This window comes from Vigna radiata, chromosome 6 (genome assembly GCF_000741045.1).
Source record: "Vigna radiata var. radiata cultivar VC1973A chromosome 6, Vradiata_ver6, whole genome shotgun sequence".
Classification (NCBI taxonomy): Eukaryota; Viridiplantae; Streptophyta; class Magnoliopsida; order Fabales; family Fabaceae; genus Vigna; species Vigna radiata.
Window position 1 is genome coordinate 33,384,642 of NC_028356.1, and position 18,817 is coordinate 33,403,458.

The following is an 18,817-nucleotide window of genomic DNA, read 5'->3' on the forward strand; positions in this document are numbered from 1 at the left end:
ATAAATTTATTAATATATTTAATAGCCTCACGTCAAATAATTTAAATACATTTTTTTTTAATTTTTAAAAGAAACCTTTTAGTAACTAACTGAAATAATTGAATTTCAAAACTAATAATATCTCATTTAGCACTGAAGAAAGTGCAATAAATGGGGTTACAAAGAAGACAAAACAAGATTGGTATTTTTCTGGAAATTGGAATTTCACCAAAAAAAATACATGAATAAAAAAAAGTCAAAATAAGAGAAGGGGACAAAGTGATCTGATTATATGTTCCCATAAAATTCATGAAATCTCTTAAGAAACAGAGGAAACAAAGAACAATAGTGATATAACTTTTATTATTTAATAAAATTTAAAACTTTTATAATTTTTGTTCCTGTAAAATCAAGCAGTTTTTGATTTTTGTTTTTTTGGAAATAAAAATGTATTAAAGATGGTTTTAATTTGATGAAAAAATAGCCAATGGAGAAAGCATGCAAGGAAAGAGGAAGCAGAGATTGGCAGAGACTAAGAGGAGAGAAATGGATAACTATATTTTTACAACAATTTTTTTATAATATTTTAATATTATTTATGTGTCATTTAATTGATTTAAAACTATTTTATAATTAATAATAATAATTATAAATAAAAAATATAAATCAACTTTAACACATAAATAATATTAAATATTGTTAAAAATAATCTTAAATAATCTTATATAAGAGAAATAGAGTTAATGAAACCATAAAATAAAAATAAAAGAAAAAGAAAAAGAAACTAACAATAGTAGCACACAAGTATAGACAGTGATGTAAGCAACCACAAAGCAACTCTTCTTTATTTATTTATTTTTCTTTTTCTTTAATTAATTAATTTTATTCATTATTATTATAAATAAAAACTCCACCACTTCAACCTTTCATTTCACTTCATTCACTCTCACTTCTCCTTTCACATTAAAATGCAAGGCCTCCGCCGCTGCTCAAACGACGTCGTACACCTCGACCTCACCACTCCCACGCCGGCCACAACCAACTCCTCCACCACCTCATCCTCCTCGTCGCTCTCCATCGACGTGGAGGAATCCACGGAGGCGCGTATCCAGCGGCTCATATCGGAGCATCCGGTGATCATCTTCACGCGCTCCTCCTGCTGCATGTGCCACGTCATGAAGAAGCTCCTCGCCACCATAGGAGTCAACCCCACCGTCATCGAATTGGATGACCACGAGATAACGGCCCTCCCGGACGCCACCCGCACTCCCGCCGTCTTCATCGGCGGTTCCTCCGTCGGCGGCCTGGAGTCCCTCGTCGCCCTCCACGTCAGCGGCCACCTCGTCCCCAAACTTGTCCAAGTCGGCGCCCTCTGGGTATGACCACCACCCACCACCACCGTCAATAATATATTTTCATAATCACCACCATATATATATATATAAAATATATAAAAATTATTTACCTCCAGAAAAGAAAAAAAAAAAAAAAAACTAATTGTATAATTTTTAGTCCTCCTCTCTATGTTAAATGAAATCTCTCTCAATTCACCAGTTTCTCTCTTCCTTGTCTGTTCTGTATTTGAATTCTCCAACTAAATGAGTGTTAACATTTCCTTATATTAACTACAACATGGAAAAGCGAGACTAATTTTATTTTTTTCTGGAATTTCCCAGACACATGCTCTTTCAGTTTGACTTGGCAGAAATTCAGATAGAAAGAATCTCACCTTCTTAAATGTCTGTTGAACACTTGATTTTTTACTGTATGAATAGAAGTGAGATGAGTGTATATATTGTTAACAAGGTTGATGAAAAAGAACGAGTTTTGATCGATGGAGGAAAGTTTGATTATTTTGGTGTGGGAATAGATCTGCGAGTATGGATGCGATGTCTGAGTGACACGTGTTGGGAGAGAGCATCTGTGTTGTGTGGTGAGAGCGACAAGGATGTGTGGTTGGGTTCAATGGTTGTTGTTGTTGTTCTTCTTCTACAACTACTTAGTGTGGTTCCATTATACATAATCACGGGTTCCTTTTTTCCTCAATTATTATCATGCAATCAGCGTCCATGGTTTTGTCACTTTTGTTTCATCCATCTTATTCATAACTCTCACCTAATCATTCTTTCCTTCTTTTTTTTTTTTTTATTTTTTATTAATTAGAAATTAATTAATAACACACTGGTAATTACTACTTACCAAGAGTTTAGTTTTTTTTAAGGGGATTTTATGGCTATTTTTGACAATGATAGGGACCATCATGGCCATCCAAAAGAGGATTTTTTTAGGGTTCTTCTTGACTTGTTGTCCCCTTTGGGGGTTAAACAGTTGGGGAAGAAAGGAAGTTTACAAAGTACTTTGGAAAAGATGATGATGATGAATGAATGAATGAACGAAGAAGAAGGCCATGAAAAAGATAAACTTTTATCATGTTCTTTATCAGTAGACACAAGCACCTCCAATTATTGTGAAGAAAATATATATAGTTTAAATCCAACACGTCTCTTTTGTTTTTTTTTTTTTTTTTTTCATTTTCCTTCACACCCTTATGAACATCATAGAATCAAATTCCATGTTGTGAGATAATATAAAACCCTTCTCTCAGTTTCATGAGTTAATTATGCTAAACTAGAAGAATCATTTGCACAAAAAAGGAGATGGAATTGCAACCCCAATTTCTGCTTCATATTCTTCCTTCCTTCTTTGACTAGATTGGTATCAATTGCTTTTGCCCTTTTAATCTTTCACCAAATTGATGTGTATGTATATATATGTATTATTGTTTTTTTTTTTTTTTTTTTTTTTTTTTTTTTTTTTTTTACTTTTACCAAAGCCAGCAAGGTGGTGTAACCATAAACCTGATATAAAAAATTATCTTGGTTTTTTCCTTGTGCAATGGAAGGTGTGAAAAAAATAAAGAATAGTTTTTTTGTGGGGGGCACTGTTGGAGATATTTTAATAATAATTGTTATTGAATCTAGAATTCAGAAAAGGTAAAAAGCCCAGATAGATTCAAAGCTAAAACAGGGTGCAAGGACAAACTTGAATTACTGTCATCATGCCAAGAGACAACAGCATTGATGGGTGGTGTGTGATGACATGCATGACTACATCCTCATAAAACCTCAGCCAAGGTCTTAATTCAATAGTCTAAAGGGTATATCACCCACATGACCATCATGATCATGATCATGAGCAGCAGCAGGTATATATAAAGAATCAAAATATCAACTTTCAATTCAATGTTGCTGTTTGAAGCAAACCCTAAACCTCAAATAGAAACAAAATAAAAAAGGTTAGCACTATAAGTTGCAGTGTCATTGCTTTTCTCAAGTGTAAACAGTACTATAAACAAAAAGCACTTTAATTTAGTGCTGATTTATTGATAGCCAAAGCATCTTAGAAGCTGGAGTACAGCCAAGAAGCTTGGTGCTTTCTCTCTATTTCTTAATCATTTATGAGTCTGTTTGTTGCACCCAAAAGTACTACAAAAAAAACTATTACTTTAAGGTAATTTTATTATTTAAAAGACTGAACTTTTTTTAATGACAGCAATAGTATTATTATGATGTTAACTGTAGGGTTATTTTGCTGGATTTTTCACATCAAATAACAGCCTAATCAATTCATTACATAATCTTTACTACTTTGTTTTTCAATTTTTCAAAGAATGTTAATCAAATCAAAATAATGGTAAGAATATTCTTATTTAAGACATTTTTGCGATTGTAAGATTATAAGTATGGGAATGAAAAGAAAAGAAAAAAAAAATCAAAATTCAAATTATTTGTATGGAAAATGGGAAAAAAAAGAATTTATTATAATTATTTTATTTGATTTTATAATTTATATATTATTGTTGTTATTGTATTTTTTTACTATATTTTAAAAGTATTTGAAAAAATATATATTCTGTAATCTTATTTGATATATTTATGACTATAATAAATTACTTGTAATTCATAATTGATCATTTTAACTTGAAAATAATAAAGAAAAAGCCTCTATGTATAAAAATGACCTTTCTTGCTATGTAAATACATTATTACATTCTAATCCACACATAATCAAACCAAAAATGATTTATTATATGGTATTTTAAATATTTTGAAAATGATAATAAAAAAACCTTTAATAATTATCAATCATGTAATATTTACAGCAAATTATAATATTATTTTTAAAGTGAAAAAAAGCACAACAAACAGCAAAATTGAGGATTATGATCCATTATAACATATTGATGTATTGATACTTAATATATTTTTTATGAGGAAAATAATATCATTTCTCTCTTCTTGAAATTGTAGCATTCTAAGACATTTAATTTGAAATAAACTATTATTTAACTTCTCTTTCAATACCCTCTTTTTCCCACTATCATCACCTCTTTCATATGAAACAAACAGAGTGTAACAAATTATTTATCACTTAAACTAAGTTTAAGTTATGATAATTTTAAATAAAACATTCAACTGAACTTGATCTCATGCTAAATATTTGACTTTGGTTGTATTTAACTTTTTATGAGAGAATTGTTGATCAATGTTAATATAATTTATTTTTGAATCACATCTTTTAATGTAAAAGTATGAAACTTAATATTTAAAAAAAAAATCTAAAAGTAAGAGTTCTATATGTTCATTTAAGTTGAGATTTTATCTAAAAACAATCTAGCATTACCAATTAATCATTATATATTTCTAATGTAAAAAGATAATGATAATTTAATAACATTTTTTTACAATGTTTTAACAATATCTATGTGTAATTCTGTGATTGGTTCATATTGATATTTATAATTATTATTAATTGTGGAATAGTTTTAAACCAATCACAGAATAACACTTATGAAAATCTTAAGTTTAAAACAAATATTTTCTATCCCAATAAAACACAGTAAGAAAGAGTCAAAGTAAATGTAATAAATTGTTATTCTTACTTAGTAAGTTATTCAATATAGGGTTGATTGAATTGTTGAATTGACATTAAAGTTTTAGAAGGATGATGGAATGAAAAAAAATAAGGGTGGGAAGGATCTTTAGGCATTTTGGAGAGTGAGAGAAGTGTTGGAAGTGATAATTAGGGCATGACTAAGAAAGGGTTAAAATTCCACTTCCAAGCTAGTGGGACCCTATTAGTTTATTTCCTTTAGGTTGGGAAAAGACGGCATTGTGACGACATCATCAAAGACATGAAGCAGTGTATCTCCAACAATGGCCACAATCCAAAGAGAAAGGAAAGAAAAAGAGAAAAAGAAAAGAATGGTAGACTATAAGCTAGTGGAAGTTTCATTGTCCAAAGTTTAAGCCTTTCTTTAATGCAAAAACCAGACCTCTGACATGCATGCCATGCCATTCATTAACAACACTGCTGGGTCCCTTTAAGAATCTTTCAACCTAACATCACAAGAATCTCCAAAATTATTCTTTTTCTTCAACATTAACTCTTCTATGCTTTCTTCGTAAATGCGCAGATTAAATTAAAATAATAGGATTTATTAAGTTCATATGAAAGGAAAAAAAATATTAATTTAGGCTGTAACTCTAACACTTTACTTTTACACCAATGAATTGGAAACAAACTTGTATTAAGAGTAAAAATGTAATTATATATAAATATATTATTCATATAGAAAATGTAGTTGAAGAAAGAAAATATTAGCCCTGGTTATAAGAGTTTGAAAGTTAAAAGTATTTAGAACCTAGTTTTTATAATGAACTTCAAACGTCTCAAGTAGGCACCAAAAGTAGCATACTCAACCTAAATAAATTAATGATGTATATTTTTCTTTTTATATAATGACATATTCATTTGTTTTGTTTTCTTTCAAAACTTTCGTTAATCAATATTTTAATCACAAATATTATTAGTCTCATTTATATTAATCAATATTTTAATCACAAATATTATCAGTCTCATTTATAACTTAGAGTAAATTTAAAAAATCAATTTCTCTTAAGATTGAGTCTAAATTGAAAATAAAAGAAAACATTAGAGGAAATAATATTTTTAAAACTTTTTACAAATAGCGTATGATAGTTTTTCAAATGAGTTATGTTAAGTTTTCTAATAAGAATTCTGAAGGAATTTCATTAATATTTAAAAAGATTCCACGAGTTTTACTTCTTTAGGTTTACAACGAGTATTTTTACTACTTCTGGTTTACATAGTCAATATGACTAGTCTGAGTTTAACCACTCTTGGTTTACAAGTATTCTAACTACTTCTGGTCTGAACCCTAAACAACACGTGTAGACTATTTAACTCAATTGAGTTAAACACCAAGTAAAGTACAAATTGATAACTCTCAAAGTACAAATAGTGAGTAAAGTACAAATTGATAACTCTCAAAGAGAAGATAAAAACAATACAAAGAAATATGAGATATTGTTAAGATTTTTCTCTTTTAGAAAATATTTAGCTTGAGACGTTATATGAGCATAATAAGCTTGTTTGAGCATTCACGAGTTCACAATATTATCCTTCTTATCTTCTCTTCAAGCTTTTATCTATTTATAGCTTTTCTCGAGAGATAATTGTTAGATTGAGAAATTGACTTCAGGAAAGGTAGCCTTTAGGTGGGAAGTCAAACTCTAGTCTACTTTGTAGAGGTACAATGCTTTATCGAACCAGAGCTTGTACGATTTGAAAAAGGAGAAGGGTTCAAGGAAAACATTCCTAAAATGTTCTTCATCTTTCTCAACGTCTTTTTCTTGGGTGCAATGATTTTGATCATATATTTCTGCTTTAGTGATCTACACAAATATCAAGAACAAGGTATACAAGCATCGAAACACTTTATCGTACATGCATTAAACATTTTGAACTTTGATAAGCATTAGGTCGTATTGTGTGTTCAAAACATTTTATCATTTGTCATATCATTAATAAATGCATCATTTGGTAAAATATACAACATATATGACCATAAAATGATGTAAAACATTATATGCTTTATCAAAACTATTTGTAGCGTTTAGCAATTATACATTAGACGATGTTTTTCATAAGATACTTTGCTTGAATTAATACTATATTGAATAAAACAATCTTTAAGCTTCAATGTTATTATGGGATAGACAATTTTTGTTCATAAAACACTAGCTTGTTACTCATAATCTATTAGATGATTTATTGAGAAATGCTTTCTTTTCTTAGATGTTGTTCATAAACTTTCTTCATCAGACAATTAAATTTAGAAAACGTTATTATAAGCTTGATTTTGTCTATAAAAGTTGTAATAAAACATTTTTCTCTTAGAAGTTATTTCTTTAAAACAACTTCTCATATACAACGATATTTCGTTTAATGTTTTTTTGTTAAACTTCAAAACCTGATCAGTTGTTTATACGGTTTATTCTTTAGACGATCTTGTCTTAACATAAATAGGTAACATTACTTTATTGATTATGCAAAATCGTTCTTGATTTGTGTAGTAAAAATGCTTACAAAATCTCATACCGCAATTTCCTGAGGCGTGTAAATCACTGTCCTTAAGGACTTATCCGCGGTGTATTGCGCAAGTCCCCCGGGATACAACAGGAACTTCTCGAAAATATTCGAGGATCACAGAACTAGCAAGAAACTCTGATAGAGTTTATACCCAGGATAATTTTTAGAAAAGAGGAAGAAAGAAAATGAAAAACTCAGAAGAGAGGAGGAGAGAATGAAAACTAAGAAGAAAACTAAAGAGAAAGAGTCAACTTGGTGTTTTGTAGTGGAGAAAGTGGATCAGGCCCATGACCTAAAATATCCCTTAGAAAATTGTTATTTTTAATAATATTCAAAAATAGATATTTTGCAATATTGTATTAAAAAATTATAACAATCCCCCACATATTGCAATATATATATATATATATACAAACGTAAGAAGAGAAAAAAAAAATAATTCTGGGTTTCACAAGATGTAATGCATCAGAACTGGTATAACAAGCTATATGAACCAGTCTTAGATTAAGAAACTTAACACACAGTGTAATTGGTATAGCAAGCTATATGAACCAAAGACACTTGACGTGTGTTAGAGGTTTATCAATCACAATACACCCCCACAATCCTTGCTGTTACCGCTGTGTTGCGCTTACTAGGCCATGCACGTGCCTAGTATTCATGAGTGCTCTAGACATCATGCCAAGATCTCATGCAAGCAGCCTCACTTGACACTCATATAGGTGATTTCATCAAGTGTATGCTGCAAATCATACACCACCCATAAGGGATATGAAAATCATTAAAAACTTTGTTTAAATTAAAATTCCCACATAGAATTTTAATGACAAAGTTTAACCTCTCAATAATGCAGTCTNTAACACTTTCACACACACCATAGGAAGGGACATAATTGATTAAAATCAAATTAGTGCTATCAGAACTAACAAATGACTTGTTTTTACCCATATGAACCTTATTCATGGGATCTCCAATCACAAAGGTTGGGTTACCATCACTTGTTTGTTTTCAAGTGGCTTAAGTCCATTCCCCTCGATGTTTCTAAAATCATTTGTCTTCCCATGGGTTTTGTCAGAGGATCTGCTAGATTCTGTTCTGATTTCACATAATCAATGGAAATAGTTCCACTCTTTAGCAGCTGCTTCACCAAACTCTTGTTTTTAGCTATAGCTATTGCCGATTGGCAATCACAATGTATTGACATCGATGAGGTTGGTTTCATTCCTAGTGGAATGTTCGCTAAGAAGTTTTTCAACCACTCAGCCTCACTACTAGCCATCTCAAGAGTGACAAACTTAGATTCCATTGTAGATCTTGCAATAACTGTTTGTCTGGCTGATCTCCATGTAATCGCACCACCCCTAAGTGTGAATACATAACCACTAGTGGATTTTGTCTCATCTGAATCAGATATCCAATTAGCATCATTGTACCCTTCTAGTACAGCGGGAAATCTACTATATTCAATGGCGTAATCCATTGAACCTCTTAAGTATCTCATAAGCCTGGAAAGTGCATCCCAATGTTCTTGATTTGTACATTGAGTGTACCTACTCAATCTACCTACTGCATAAGCAATATCAAGTCTAGAAAAGCTCATCAAGTGCAGTAAGCTCCTAATTATCCGGGCTTTGAGGCAAAGATAATGATTCTCCTCTATTTTTCATTAATTTAGAGTTAGCATCATAAGGGGTACTCACGGGTTTGAAATCATAACACCCAAACTTCTTAAGAAGTTTCTCAATGTTTGTTCTTGGGATAGTAATATACTATCTCCCTTCCTTATGATTCTAACACTTTCACTCATGTCTTTCATTTCAAATTTTGATCTTAGAAGCAATTTGGTCCTAGCGACAATTTCATTGCATGTTATTCAATTCTACCAATCATATTCACCTTATTTCACATAACCTAAATTACAATAAAAATTTGTTGATTTACAAGGAAAAACTCTTTATGAGATGTATAAAAATAAGCACTACTTATTCTAGATATCATCTTCAGAAATGTGAAATGAGATATTTCTAGATTATTATTAGATGCAAAAATATTTTAAACACTTGAAGCTTTGATTATCTTTTTCATTTAAAATTTGCTTAAATTATGTATCACTTCATGCATGTATTTTATCCATACGTCTTTTTTTTTTCATGGAAAAACTTTCTTTTATAGATGTTTTATATCAAATTGCTCTAATTGTATGTTGTAGTTTGGTTTGTACCAATGCATTTTAAAATTTATACTAACAATTTTTGTTATTACACTAAAAATGCTATATAAAGTATAATCTTTTTCTCTGTTTTCTTTTTCTCTTCTAATAGCACTATATTTAACATACAAATACAAATAGAAAACTTTTTATGATGTTTAAAAAAGACTTTTTTATGTCGATTCTAGACATAGATATCGTCGACATAAAAAATTTTCACTTTCTATGTCGGTTCTTTTAGACCTGTCATAGAATGTCTACTTTTTAGATCAATTCTTCTAAACCTCCATAGAAAATGTCTTTTACTTAGAAGTAAATGTGTTCTTGTACATTGCTTCCTTAGTAATCATGATTGCCAAATTCAATATAAAAAAAAATGCCCACAAATTTTTCTTAATCATGAAACAAAAACCAAATAAGAGAGCCTCAATCATCATACTAAATTAACAGAATACATAATACAAATATCTTAAAAAATTACACAATTAAGCTAAAACACTCTTATAATCCTAAGCCAAGAATACCTACACTTTGATGCATGAGCGAGATACTCAAAAACATACTATTAATTCTAATAAAGATTATAAAACCATAATAATAGGAATAATATGAAAAGCATAATAATTATGATATAGATTATAAATAATAATTAATAATAGGAATAATAATTAATAATAGGAATAATATGTTAATAATTATGATATAGTTTTCTTGGATTTGGAAATTTCAAAAGATGGTATGAGAACCAATGAATGTAGTCAAGTTTTATTAGCCTGGCTCATGTTGAATTCATTTAAAGTAAGTGAACTTAATTAGTTTGGATTCTCAAGTCTATTCAAACCAAGAAAAGATCCTTAACTAAAATACAAATTATCTAGAGAAATGTTTAAGAAATAATTGCAATTGAATCTAATAATGATCATGAACAATTGGTTTAGTGAACCTTTCTCAACCAAACCATTTAGTTTTTACAAAATTGTCGTTTTCTCTCTTACAATCCCAAGAGTAAAAAAATTGTTTCTTATTATAAGACCATTTTCGTGTTTAATATCTTAACCTATTAAGGTTCAAATTATCCCACAGAGGACCAATTTGACTTTCACTCATTAAAGTCACATTAGTTTTTTTGTTCACACATACACTTAATAGATAAATTATTTTAAGCCGAACTAAATGTAAATTAATAATATAAGGCTTTTGCTTTACGCACCTCCATAATCATCACTGCACCGTCATTATTTTTAAAATGACCCATCTACCATTCATGACATATTTCGATGGTGATTTTTGGATTGTCTATTTTTGAATGTTTTGGGAACAACCTTTACAGAACAAGTTTTCTATAATAGGATTTGTAGAACAAGAATTTCAGACCTGAAAAGGTTTTTAGAATAAAAGTTTCAATTTCCAGAATATATGAGCTGTTTTTCAGAATAAGTTTTTCAAAAGAAGCTTTTTAAAACAAGCTTTCGACACATTATATGTCGTTATAAAATACAATAGACAACAAAGTTATATCCTAAATTGACAGAAAACAACGTTAAGACACATCCAACAGTGTCAAAAATCTTCTAACCCTTCTCAGGTATAGCTTATGTTTCCCTCATACCCAATCTCTGCTTGTTTCATGCTCCAAGCGTTCAATTCTGAAACCACCACACTCTGGCTTCCATAGTTAAATACATAAAGATGAGCATCTTTGTCTATAGCCAATGAAGGATAAACTCTGCTAGTGATACAAACTCTCCCTTCATCTCCAAAACTCTCAACAATGGAGTGGTCAATCTGCATAACAAGAACACATCAAACCACCAAGCATATCATAAAACAAGGAGGACTGAGTAACACTTTTTACAAATAAACATACCAAGCTTCTTAGTGAAATCGTTTTTAGATTAGGATCTATGTCTAAGATACTTCCATATGTAGTTTTGTCAAGGTCATGCCTCAATGAGGACCTGGATAAACAAAAATCTGTCTCAATCACAATTTACATGGAGAGGTTCAACAAGAGTTATCTATGAACAGAAAACTATGTTGGTAGAATGTTAGAATTGAGATGCAACCTGCTTTGGTCACTGCACATGAGGCTTACATATCCATTGGGTGCTCTATAAATTCTGAAGAAGACTGCAGTGTGCTCTTTGAGATCCTTTGAAGCCAAAGCTAACAAACCAAATGGCCCTATTGTGCCACTTCTTGCTGCATATTCTTGGCTACAAAGTAGTTGGGGATCAACTCCATTTGGATCAAGAAACTCAGCCTTTTCTAGCTCAGGTAGCTCAAACAACACTTCTACATCGGCCTTCAAAAGTTCAAATATGAAAGCACTCATCATTCATGTGCTTGGTCTGAAATTTATCAATGAAAATAGAGTCAATTTACTTACCTGTGATGCAGTGATACCCGAGACTTCAAGATTTGATCCATGCTCAAGGTTCTCCCTCGTTATTCTTATGTGCTTCCCACGTAGTTGTTCTACCTCTTCAAGTGGCCACTGAACCAATCGCTTCCCACTTTTATCAAGCCAAACTTGCCTTGGAATTGTCTACATAGCCAAAACACTCAGTCAGATAACATGTTAAGAAAATCATTAGAAACTATATAGTATGACAGGAATTGTTTATATTATGGACATACACACTCATCTATCTATGATTATATCCAACAATGATTAAGGTAACAAAATAACTTAAAATTCTACATATCTGTCAAACATATCTCTTTGGATTGAATCTAATAAAATCATATCTGCTAAGGTAAACAATAGGACAGCTGAAACGATTAGAATACCTGTAGACCAGCCCATCCTTTCTGAATATCATCTTGTGTGGAGTCAGATTCGTTCACCCATCCCCACAATATTCTCCTGTTTTTGGCATTTTCAAAAAATGACTTGGAAGCATAGAATTTACCATAGTCATACCTCAAGTCTGAACTAGTCCCTGTAAACCTGACATCAGGAATGAAGTTTCCCTGATCAGATGCATAGTTACCAAGAAAATAGTAATCATGCTGCTTGCGTAGGTAGCTTATCTTCAAGACATGTTTGACACTTGGATTTTGCAAAGATGTTTCCACCCCATTTGTGCTGCCATTGATGTACACGGGAAAAAAGTCTGGACACTCACAAACCCCAGTATTTTGTGATGCATAAAAGGGATTAGGATCCACTTTCCAACTAACAAAATCCTCACTTTGGTAGAGAATTGCCTTCCCTTCATCACCATTTTGGGCACCAACTACTACCCTCCATTTCCCATCCTTTCCCTGCCAAGCAGTTGAAGGGTCTCTGAAATTATCAACTTCAACTCCACTTGGTGGAGTCATCACAGGGTTCTGAGAGTGTTTCACCCATTCCCTTAAGAAGGTGTCAGATAGATTCCTCGGCACAGCTAAGTTCTGAACTTGGTGCTTCTTATCATCAATTCCCGTGTACAAAATCATAGGCTCTTCTTTCCCTGGGATTATAGTGGCTGAGCCTGACCAACAGCTATTAATATCATATGGTCCACTTGGTTCAATGGCATTATTCAGATGAATCCAATTGATGAGATCATAGGATACTGAGTGACCCCACACAATCCTATCACCAAAGGTTGCTGCTTCAGGGTTATGCTGATAGAAAAGGTGGTAAACACCTTTGTAGTACATAGGCCCTGAGAGATTCAATCAACATTAACGCCAGACATCTACAGAAGAAGTAAATTCTGGGAGAAACTAGAAGAAGACTTCTACAGAAGTTAAACGCATAAGTTGATTTTAATTTAATTATTTTGTTCCGTAAGTTCTTATAGTGAAGTCTATTTAAACAAATTCTTAAGAGGTCAAAGTTGATCCAATTTCACAAAGATATGGATGATGATATGGGGAGATGTATGAACAACAGATAGTTCTATAAATTCAAGAGCTTACCATTGGGATCTGCAAAATGAAGACATCCATGTCCAATTATGTCCGCAGAAACATGTCAAATGACAAAAGAAAAGGATTAGAATTATCAATGGTTCAAAAAAAGAAACAGAATTGAACAGATAAACTTGTATTAATCCTACGAAGTATTAATGTTGAAATACTAAAATTGGATCCACAATACTTGGAGGGGATAACAATACCGTTCATCCAATTTTCTTGGGGCTGAAAGTGATAAGAAGTTCGATAAGGTTGCTTTGCAGTTGCTCCAGAATTGATGCTATGTGTGGTGAATGCTTGAATTCCATTTCCACTGTTGAGAAGAAAAGAAACTAAAACAAATAACAGTAGCGCTGCAATGATCTTCATGATGCAAGCATGAGGGAGAAGGAGAATGTCAAAAGAGCAAAAAGGCCTAGCTATGAATTTTAGTTTGATAAAGTCCTTTATATATACACAAGAAAAGGACTATTATATTCACTGTGATCTGTCACTTTGTTGAAAGAGACAAATCCAAAACCAATCAGGTTTTTAAATACACATCAGCTTGAGATAGATTCCAACCTGAAGTTATCTGGGTTACTAGTTAGCCATTCATTGGAGTATTGAACTTCATAATATAAAATATCAATCCATCCTATATGCTTTTAGAATTTAAAAATATATCATATGATTTTTCTATGATGACTCATGTATAATGGTTTTTTCTTTATAGGAAATGATCTGCTTTTTCATCATTTATTGCTTATTTAATAAGAATGTTTTCTTATAATGAAATATGAGAAAATATCTAATTAACTCTTTATTGTTGACTTTTGGAGTAAGTATGATCAAAGTTATGTTTTAATTGGTAAAGAGTGGAATAGTGAGAGTGAAAAGAAATTAAACTCTTATCAGATTCTCTCCAATTTTTGGTGATAAAGCAAAAAGGGACTGATTTATTGGAAACTGTTATCAGACAAGACAGGGACAAATGACAGACTTCATCGTGCATCCATGCATGCATATGCTTGTGTTGTGGCTGAAACTATATCAAGAGAGTTTGGCATGTGAAAATCACCAATGTTCATTGCCCAGCAAATAAGTGAAATGATGATACTATGGATAACAGAGTGGAAGGTGTGGCCAAAGCCATTAACACGTGCTATGTTAGATATAGTGCTCTCTTTCTCGTAGTTGTTTTCTTCCAACAACACAGTAAAAAAAGAATACAACTTTTCAAAAGTTAACATGTGTTTGTTTCAGGTATGAGTATTGTTATTTAATATTGTGCTTGTCTTGGTACAACTCTTCCTTTTAGTATTTTATCATCTGGGTTTTGAGACAGAGAAGTAAACTAGTTTTTTATGTCTCTTAAAAAATTACTTAACAATTACCCCTAAAATCAAATCGTACTTGAAAAAAAAAAAACTAAATTCTTACTTAACATTAAGCGATGGACTTTAAAACTAACTAAACTTTACAAATTAATATTTATACTATGAATTATTCTTATCTCTAACCCATCTATACGACTAGAAATAATTTCAATGAGTTTTAGTTTCACATTAGATAAAAATGACAAAATTGTAAAATAGAAAATACTACACACATGGTATAATTGTATTTTGATATTGTGTGCATATTATTGATGATTAGGCCATAAATAAAGGCAAGACCAAGAAATAAATACAACAATCCTTAAAAATAATAACAAGAAATAATTGTGTAAAGCTAAAACCAATAATAGGAATAAAAAAAAAAAACTCAACAAAATCAATGGAAATACAGAACCATCCTAAAATTTAAATTATCTTAATAAAACTCTTCTATAAACTTAAATTTTGCCATCATTTATCAGTCATTCCAAGAATAGTCAAATTCTTTACTTTCATTGTAAAACCGAGCTTGCTCCTCAGGTTCTTCACTTTCATTGTGGTCTTCCTCTTTCTTCACCTTGGTCGATGTCTCCTTACTTTGATCGTCTTCCTAGTAATCTTCGTTGAGTTGTTCTTCATCTTGGTCGTGTTATTAACCATGCTTCCACCATGGGTTAATATAGCTTTGACTCTTTCATGATTTTTCTTTTTCCATCCGTCACTATCCTTATTGTGCATAATATCATCTTTTATGTTTTCCCACTTGTTTTTATCCACTTCCTTACTAACATTACTAAACTTCTCTTTCAAATTGTTTTGTGCCAATTCCCTTCAAATATGGTTCTCCATGCTGAGACTTTTCACTTTTTCTTGAAGAATCTAATTTAGCTTCCTTAGATGTCGAATCTCCTAATCTTTCTCTTTTAATTTCTTCTCCACATCTTCTAACATGTTCAATTTCCTTAAACGTTGTTGCTCTTCGAGCCCCTCATTTTCTAGGAACCCAAACACGTTAACCAAGCTGATCTCTAGTTCCTTCGAATGATCTTCAAGATTTACCAAGTTTACCTCATCCATTGTCGAGGACTCCACTTTTGCCAACACATTCTCCAGTTCCTCCAGTACTTCCGAGCTCTCTAGTTTCTCTAACACCGAGCTCTCCATGTTCACACTCTCTACAATGATTTCTAGGCTATCTAGTTATCCCATTGGGCTGGCCGGGCTATCCTCACACTTAACCAAGTTCCTTATATCCTCCTCCGAGCTACACAGAGGTACCACCAGGCTATTCTGATGTCTAACCGAGTTGTCTGAACTCTTCACTTGTTCCACAAACTCATTCGAGCTTTCTTCATTCTCTAGTGAGTCATGTAATTGCTGAACCAAGCTAACTAGGCTCTCCAATTGCTCGTCCAAGATTTCCACCTTGTTATCACCATACTCAACAGAGCTTCCTACTTACTCTATTGGGCTTTTTGGGCTCTTCGTCGAGCTTATTGTCAAGCTCTTTACACACTCTTCCATGTTCTCCAGAAAACTCTCCACTAAGACCTCTATTGTGCTCTCAAAATACCTCCATGGGTTGCCCAAGCTTGATTTTCCACTTTCCAGGACTGTTTAGTCTTCCCATGATAGTCGGCTGCCTCATCGAGTTCCCCTTATACTACCCGACTATTTTTCCAAGTTCACTACAAACATAGAAATCTTGGCCACCATCTCCTCTTCCTCTAGTGATGGTTCTTGGTATCCATTCTCCACTACATCTCACATGTCTTGGAATCCAAAAAGAACTTTCATTTGCAGACTCAAATTACCATAATTGACTTTCTTTGATAATTGTGGCAAGGACATTACCGTTTACTAGATTTTCCATCTCTCTCACTCTCTTTTTCACAAGCCATTAAGCACATTGTTTCACTCTCTTATTTTTTTCTCTTTCACTCAGACAAACAAGACATAAAGCTCTAATGTCAATCTATAAAATAGAAAATGCGACACAACACGCACACTCTATAATTGTATTTAGGGGTGGGCAAATCGAACTGAACTGTACTTAAAAACTGAACTGAACTGTAAAACAGTTCAGACAAACTGAACTGAACTATAAAACAGTTTGGACAAACTGAACTGAACTGTTTTTTGTTTTATCAAACTGAACTGAACTATACTAAATTGTACTAAATTACAGTATGAACTGAACTGAACTATTAACTGAATTGTAAACTACACTAACTGAACTATTAACTAAACTGTAAACTGCACTAACTGAACTGAACTATTAATTGAATTGTAAATTGTACTAACTGCACTATTAACTAAATTGTAAACTACACTAATTTTAACTAAACTACAATATAAACTGAACTGACCTACTAACTATACTAATTTTAAACTTAATTGTACTAATTTTTAAACTAAATAGTATAACAATACATGCTTTTCTTAATTGAAATTTATTTTAATATTTATTTTATTTTATTCATAAGTGTCCAATAAATTGATTTTTAATTATTTAATATTATTATTTTCTATTTTATTTATATTTTTTTTATTATTACAAATTATTTTATTTTTTATTTATCTATTTTATTTTATTAATAAAAAATATAAAAAAATAACATTTGTTATATATTTTATTTATATAAAAAATAATATATATATATATATATATATAAATATATATATATTATATTATATAACTTAAAAAATATTAAAATATAAATTACATTTTTTATTTTTATTGATAAAAAATATAAATTTTGTGACAAAAAAAAATTGTCTTAAAAAATTAATTATTATTTTTTTTATGTGAACAAATTTTTTTATTAATATTTTTTTATTAAATAGTTTTTTTGATAAGACGAAATTGGAACTAGAGAAGATGTAAGAGTAGATACAGTTCTCACAGTTAACTGAACTATAACTGCTATAAGTTCAGTTTTTAAAAACTGAACCATAAAATAGTATACTGAACTGTTAGTAATAATATGGATCAGTTACTTTTAGTATAATATAGTACAGTTAAGTGCAGTACAGTACAGTTATTTTTGCCCAACCCTAATTATATTTTATATTTATGTACATATTATTGATGAATGTCACAGGCCTTAAATAGTCGCAAGATTAGGAGATTAAAACAACAATCCTAATGTGCTCAATATGATAATAACTGGTCCGTCATAAAAGCAATATCAAAAATTAAATCTGTAGAGTTAAAAATAGTAATAGAAACTGAATCTTTAAAGCTAAAACAAGTAACATTAATAAAAAAAAATAAGACTCAAAACAAAATAAAAGAAAATTACAAAATCATCCTAAAATTTAAGTTTATTCCAATAAAATAAGAAAAAAAAATTTAAAATCATACTCTTATGATTAATATGTTTTTAGTTAGTGAACATGTGAAATTAGAATTTGTATTTATTCAAAACTTCGATGCATTTTGATTTCTAAACTTTAAAAATAATAGATATGATTTTTTAATCTAATTACATTTAACTTTTGGGCTTATCAAATCATTGAAGCGATAATGTATCAAGGGGATAAATTACTCAAATACTAGTATAAAACACATTTAACACCTTAAAAAAATTAATACAATTAAATTAAAACTATATATATTCTTTTTAAAATTTAAAAATCCTATAATATATATATATATATATATATATATATATATATATATATATATATATATATATATATATATATATAAACAAATTCCAATTTTGTGTAAATATATTTAACCATGTAACTGTAAAATTATTGGTTTAAATATTTTAAAGCTGGTAATTAGAAATGAGAGTAGCAACCAATAATAAAAAAATCAGATAGCATGGCAGTGCACAGTTGGCTTGCATGTGATTGAGAAAATGTCATGATCTATACATTATAATTTGAGCTT

General features: G+C 30.7%; 2 protein-coding genes across 2 annotated transcripts; one reads left to right on the forward strand and one right to left on the reverse strand.

Annotated features, from left to right (window-relative positions):
* The first annotated feature begins 889 nt into the window (after window positions 1-889).
* On the forward strand, window positions 890-1,610 carry LOC106764326 (glutaredoxin-C6). The gene has a single exon (XM_014648608.2). The coding sequence runs from the start codon at window positions 948-950 to the stop codon at window positions 1,359-1,361; it is 414 nt and encodes a 137-aa protein (XP_014504094.1). The 5' UTR covers window positions 890-947; the 3' UTR covers window positions 1,362-1,610.
* Window positions 1,611-11,047: 9,437 nt separating this feature from the next.
* Window positions 11,048-13,993, reverse strand: LOC106763119 (beta-fructofuranosidase, insoluble isoenzyme CWINV1). The gene is made up of 7 exons (XM_014647309.2): window positions 13,759-13,993; window positions 13,559-13,567; window positions 12,437-13,302; window positions 12,033-12,191; window positions 11,710-11,948; window positions 11,511-11,601; window positions 11,048-11,428 (listed from the first exon to the last, which is right to left on the reverse strand). The coding sequence occupies exons 1-7, from the start codon at window positions 13,922-13,924 to the stop codon at window positions 11,225-11,227; spliced, it is 1,734 nt and encodes a 577-aa protein (XP_014502795.1). The 5' UTR covers window positions 13,925-13,993; the 3' UTR covers window positions 11,048-11,224.
* Window positions 13,994-18,817: the final 4,824 nt, after the last annotated feature.